This window comes from Triticum dicoccoides, chromosome 4B (assembly GCF_002162155.2).
Source record: "Triticum dicoccoides isolate Atlit2015 ecotype Zavitan chromosome 4B, WEW_v2.0, whole genome shotgun sequence".
Lineage (NCBI taxonomy): Eukaryota > Viridiplantae > Streptophyta > Magnoliopsida > Poales > Poaceae > Triticum > Triticum dicoccoides.
Window position 1 is genome coordinate 106,500,945 of NC_041387.1, and position 6,119 is coordinate 106,507,063.

The 6,119-nt window shown below is 41.7% G+C and overlaps 1 protein-coding gene across 1 annotated transcript; it reads right to left on the bottom strand.

Moving 5' to 3' along the window:
- Positions 1–5,527, bottom strand: LOC119295310 (B3 domain-containing protein Os11g0197600-like). The gene is made up of 5 exons (XM_037573712.1): positions 5,127–5,527; positions 2,376–3,570; positions 1,801–1,911; positions 1,511–1,674; positions 1–727 (listed from the first exon to the last, which is right to left on the bottom strand). The coding sequence occupies exons 1-5, from the start codon at positions 5,364–5,366 to the stop codon at positions 446–448; spliced, it is 1,992 nt and encodes a 663-aa protein (XP_037429609.1). The 5' UTR covers positions 5,367–5,527; the 3' UTR covers positions 1–445.
- Positions 5,528–6,119: the final 592 nt, after the last annotated feature.

A 6,119-nucleotide genomic window follows, 5' to 3' on the forward strand; every position in this document is an offset into this window, starting at 1 on the left:
TATCATTATCAGCCCATGTGGGGTTTTCTACCTAGGCAGATATTATTCGACGATAATCGACGCAAAAATGCAACGACATACATCAACAAGTTTTAAAGTTATAACTGCAAGCTGAAGGGCCTCAATAAAACCTAGTAGAAATAACACACTCTGTTCAAATAATGCAGAACTACAAATGGCAGCAATACTACACGGTTATTCTCGAACAGATACGACTGGGGCTAACCGATTTACTCCACAATCCAGTAAGAACATAGCTACGTTTATTAGAGATTCAATTTTTTTTTAAATGTCACCAATAATTGAATATTGTGTTCTTATTGCCTTCAAGCGCCATTTTTCTTCGAAAAAGAGGGAACCCCCCTGCCTCTGCAGCCTTCTAGAGCTCCAAATATATTTTTTAGCCAATGGAAGAGAACACTCCCCCAACACGTGCACATGACTGTTATTTCTTGCCAGGACCAGGGAGGAATGGGGTTATTTCTGGGACGACTCTGTAGATGTGTACTTTTATGTTGTCCTTCGAGAAGAGCTCAAAGACGCACACGTCGAACTTCTCCAGATTATTGTCTAGAGAAAACTTGCCCCAGCCACCACTCAAACCGCCAACACAGCGTTCGCTGTAGTAGACATAGTTAACATCCCAAGACTTTCCTTGCGGATTCCAGAGCTTTAACTTCCTGTGGGCACGGGGAAGACACTCCCTTACAAATTCACAGGGTAGATTCTGCAGTACAAGGAAGTGATTCAGGAAAGGAATAACAGCACAAATAAGGCAATGATCAAATACACAGGTATACGGCACGACTACTGTCTAGACTCTGAAATATAATTGCAAACCAGTCCACTCAGGTTCAACTCCTAGACTTGGCACGGGTGCTCGCATATTTCCTGGATTTATTTCAGGCCTTTTGGCGCTATTCACTCAGTGGTAAAAAAAAAGACCTGAAATATAACCGTTTCCCTACTGTGACCTAAACTAGGTCAGCCCAAATTTCGGGTTATTAATTTGGTGGGATTTTTATTTCAAGTTATATCTTTGTCAAAGTTTGGCAACAATATGTTTTTCTAGTCTCTTCACATGTATAATTTGGATTGACAACCATATACTCCATCACTCGAGTTATCACGTCATTCACACAACTTGACAATTTTGTTGACAAAGATCAGCAGAAATTTATCTCCTAAGTACCGATGCAGAGCCAGATGTTGAAAACTTGAAATCAATGAATTCACTGACCAAAGTCATTAAGAAAATTATCTAACTGAGATAAAATAAATTGAAAAATTAAACGAGTGGTAATTTAAAATTTGCACTAAAGCATCCTGTTCATGCCCAAAAGAATGAGACCATCCATGAATAACTCTTGGTAGTTTCACACAGCTAGCCAACCAAACGACACTCAGTGCTCTTTGTGCCCATACAAAAAGAAATGGTTGAAATCTAACAAAGAAGAGATAGTCCTTAATTCGATAGAAGTAATAACATATGTGGAGAAGGTAACATTACCAAGAAAAATCCCACATATACATAAGACTCCTTCATTATCTGAAGACAGAAAGGATTCTTGGATTTAAATTGTTTTGCCCTTAGCAGAGCATTGTCCTTCTGTATTTCAGTTACCAGTCGCCTTTGTGATAGTACTCTTAGTTGTCTCTTACCCGTCGCGCTATCTGACAAGTGCAATATAATCAAATTATTTACAGAAATCACACACTTATGATAATTGCATGTCTTACTAAGCACACATTGTAGCAAGCTTAATGATATCAAAAGAGTTTTAGGGATGGACTACTTACTTTGACCACATCTAGCAACATCCTTACTCACTCCGAGCCGAATGGGTGATGTCAATTCAGACTTGATGCAAGAGATACTTTGTTCTAACATGCTGCTTGAGGAATCAGAATCTGTGATATGGAGAGCATGTTTGTAAGTGAAATATATGTATCCTTACCACTTTCAAATAGTCAACACATTAATTTTTCATACCTAGTGTTAGTAAAAATGATATTAGCCATCTCTAACCTAGAGCTCAGAGATGTTCTCTCTAACAAATACTTGCATGTATTGACACACCAGATCACCTTCTGAATTATATGAATGGCAACCAATAATGTAAGCTGTAGTGTACTAGTCTAGACATGGTATGAATGGCACAAGTCCTTTATGCAATTATTGTGCAAATATGCACACTACACATTGTTGGCTTGTCGCTCCAACAATTCAAATAATTAGATTGCCAATTGTTACTAGCTACTTTTGTTAGATAACAGACGATAGATCCTCACCGGCCTATGCATCTAGAGATGTTACTATGCTGACTATGTCAAAATGAATCATACACTATTTTCAAAATTGAAGACAGGTTTACCTTCAGTACTGTCAAGACTTGTTGAAGCTGACTTGTAAGTACCGACTGAAGCTGCAGGACACCTCTTCTTATCCTTGTCTGAGGCGATAGAGGACTTCTGCAATGCAGAGTCATTTGCATCGATTTCTCTAAGCCCTGAGGACTTCTTCAACGAAGAGTCATTTGCATCGATTTCTCTAAGCCCTGAGGACTTCTTCAACGAAGAGTCATTTGCATCGATTTCTCTAACCCTCGAGGACTTCTGCAATGCCCAGTCATTTGCATCGATTTCTCTAACCCTCGAGGACTTCTGCAATGCAGAGTCATTTGCATCGATTTCTCTAACCCACGAGGACTTGTGCAATGCAGAGTCATTTGCATCGATTTCTCCAACCCTCGAGGACTTGTGCAATGCAGAGTCATTTGCATCGATTTCTCTAACCCTCGAGGACTTGTGCAATGCAGAGTCATTTGCATCGATTTCTCTAACCCTCGAGGACTTCTGCAATGCAGAGTCATTTGCATCGATTTCTCTAACCCTCGAGGACTTCTGCAATGCAGAGTCATTTGCATCGATTTCTCTAACCCTCAAGGACTTCTGCAATGCAGAGTCATTTGCATCGATTTCTCTAATCCTCTTCCTAGTGGTTTGGTTGCTCTCTTCTAAGGGAACAACCACTGCCTCTGGTGGGTCAGCTGCATTCATGTCCACGTTAAGGCTCGTCGGTGCCACGTTACATGTAACAGCCGAAGCTTCAGGCATACCGTTTTCCAAGATACTAGAGCGGTTCTTCGATGTAGAGCCATCTGCATCCATTTCTGTAACCCTCTTCCTAGTGGTTCCATTACTCTCCTCCAAGGGGGCAGCCGATACTTGTGATGGATCAGCTGCATTGATGTCCATGTCCCCTTTACCACTTTCTATTTTAACAACCAGATTCTTGCAAGGCTTAGCATGAAAAGCTGAAGGCTTCTCAATGCACATTCCATCAAAGATAACCACTGAGAATTGTGAGCGTCCATCATAACGGAATGTTAAGAAGTGACCCATCTCAATCGAATGGTCTCTGACAAATTCCTTCCATCCCTTCACAAAGAACAATCCTTCATTGTCTGAAGCCAGCTCTACAAGCCATTTGTTGCCACTTTGACCTTTTAGGGAAACCACTCCAGTAGGCTGACCCTGAAGGTACTGGTTGAATGATGGTGGAATTTTCTACATAGTATCATTAAATAAGGGCTTATTATTTTATCAATAACAATACATAAGTACTTGTTAACAATGTGTGATATGATCACAGCTCGAAGACAAAGCTATAAAAAAAATACTATATGCCGTATCATGTGACAGACTAGATGACACCCAATTGTACTACGCCATTAAAACAAGCCTGAAATAACAGTCTAAAATATGAAAAATGAGCATTCACAACACACATTGCCACAACATCTGAATAGCACTTATCCCATGCACCTGACAACAAATTAATGCATAATGCATCTTACACATGGTATATTAATACAAGACGCCGCCTACCGTTAAACCAAGCAATAATGTACCCAAACAGTATAATAAATATATGAACTTTCTAATGAGTTCAGAAAAGGGTAAAATGCACTTCGGTCCTGAGCTATAATGCTAAATTTTATCCCTCTACTTTGGAAAAAGTTGTCCATAGAGCGATGCGATGAAAACATCACCATTTCACCAGTACCTGGTGTCAACACAAAAATTGTGTTCCTGGTGAATAGACAATTGGAAGGTACTCCTCATAAAGGGGTTAAAGGGGTTTCACAAGAAACCAAGCTCTTCTTAATTATATGGACTCCAATACTTCTGATTTATGCTTATGACTTCGGGCATTGTTGAAACGAAGTATGAGTTAATTTAACAACTACTCCCTCCGTCCCATAATATAAGAGCATTTTTGACACTACACTAGTGTAAAAAACGCTCTTATATTATGGGACGGAGGGAGTAGTTACCTCTTTGTTTCTATTTTACTGCCTCTCTTACTAGTGCGCGGAATCACATATATGTTGATGCTGTAAACGAGCCTACCCCAACTTGTTTGGGACTAAAGGCTTTGTTGTTGTTTGTTGATGCTGTAAACGCATTAAGGCAGCAATTAGATCAATAGATAAAATATCATTTATTCACACAAAATATCAATTATGCATTATCTCTGCAAGCATGGCAAAGCAGAGCAATAACTCTAAGCAGCTAAATGAAACGCAGAACAATTCTCAGCCCTGACACAAGCAGTATAAGGTGTAAGCATGGACAATGCTGTGGTAAACTCTTCCATCCTCATCAAGGACAACTGAACTAGGGAACATTGACAAAAGAAATTCTAATGTTGATAGCAGAATAGCATCCATGCTCAAGAATGTACATCCACCGAGGAAATTCCCCTGTCACCAGACAGAGTGGATCAATCCAGGGGAACACTTTATCGAATTCCCACATCCAAAAGCAGAAGCAGCTTAGAATCTTTCAAAACAACATGGCACAAGATTCACAAAATACTACAGTAAGTAAACATCCAGTCCACCTTTGGCATCAGATGCACAATAATTAATAAAACTATAAAAGGAAAACACACCACTTTTAGATCAGATACAACTCTCTGTCTCTCTGTGTTTTATTTGTCTGAAATTTACCAAAAACGGGCACACTAACAACATCAGATGGATAGCGATTTGGGTCGATCAAAGAACCAAGCAGCACGCTGAGCACTAAATTAATCGAGGATTTCAAGAAGAGCTCACCAATCTCTCCCCGTAAAGCTGCGGCAGGAACACCCTGGCGAATTGCTGGCCGAACTTGCCGCCCTCTCCGCCATTCTCCTGCTCCTTCCCCTTCCCCTTCTCGTTGTCCGCCGCCGCCATGGCGGCCGCCGCCGCCGCCTCCCTGCTCTCCCGCTGGTGCTCCTCCCGCCGCGCGCTGTCCAGCAGCTCCCGCCGCCTCCTGTCCCTCTCCTGCAGCTCCCGCCGCCTGTTCCCCACCATGCCCAACAAAAAGCCTCTACTTCCCTCACCTAACCCCTCTACTCTCCGCAGGGTGTCGCCTAGGCGAGGTTTATAAGCTTCAGTTACCAGTGGAGCGAGGAGTGAGGCTGCCTCGCTCGCTCCACTCACGGTGGGTCTCACCGCCCCTGATTCTCGGCGTGGGTTTTAGCGAGAGATCCCCGAGCCCGAGTGGTCAAAAGTCATTTCACGGAATGGGAACATGCTGCCTCAGACGAGGGTGAAAGGGGGCCAGACCTGATGGCCCTCTTTGGGCAGTGTGCGGCAGAGATGATGCGTGCATGTGCATGAATGGATGGATGGATAGATGGATTTTTTTTTTACTTCTTTTCTTGGGTTGCATTTTTTTTACCGTGCCTTATTTATGCTACTATTGAAGAAGAATTATTCCTCAATCATGTTTATGCATTCATGTTCCTTTTAATTTGAAAGCATTCATGTTCCTTTGTCACCCGAGATTGTGGCAATCTGACTGACAAAAATAGAACGGTGTGTATTTATATTGTAATAATAAACTAGGAACTTTGGTTACATTCTCATTAAATTGAACTTTGGACAGGTGCTACTCACCTCACATCCTAGAATTGATTGGTAGCTATGAATGTGATGGACTGGGGTGATCTTGCATTCTGTATATGAGATCCCTTGGTGATAACAATGGTTGAAACATCTGGCCGACGGTGGCGAGGCGATGCGTCCCCAACAACATGGAATAATTTCTCCCGATTCTATGGT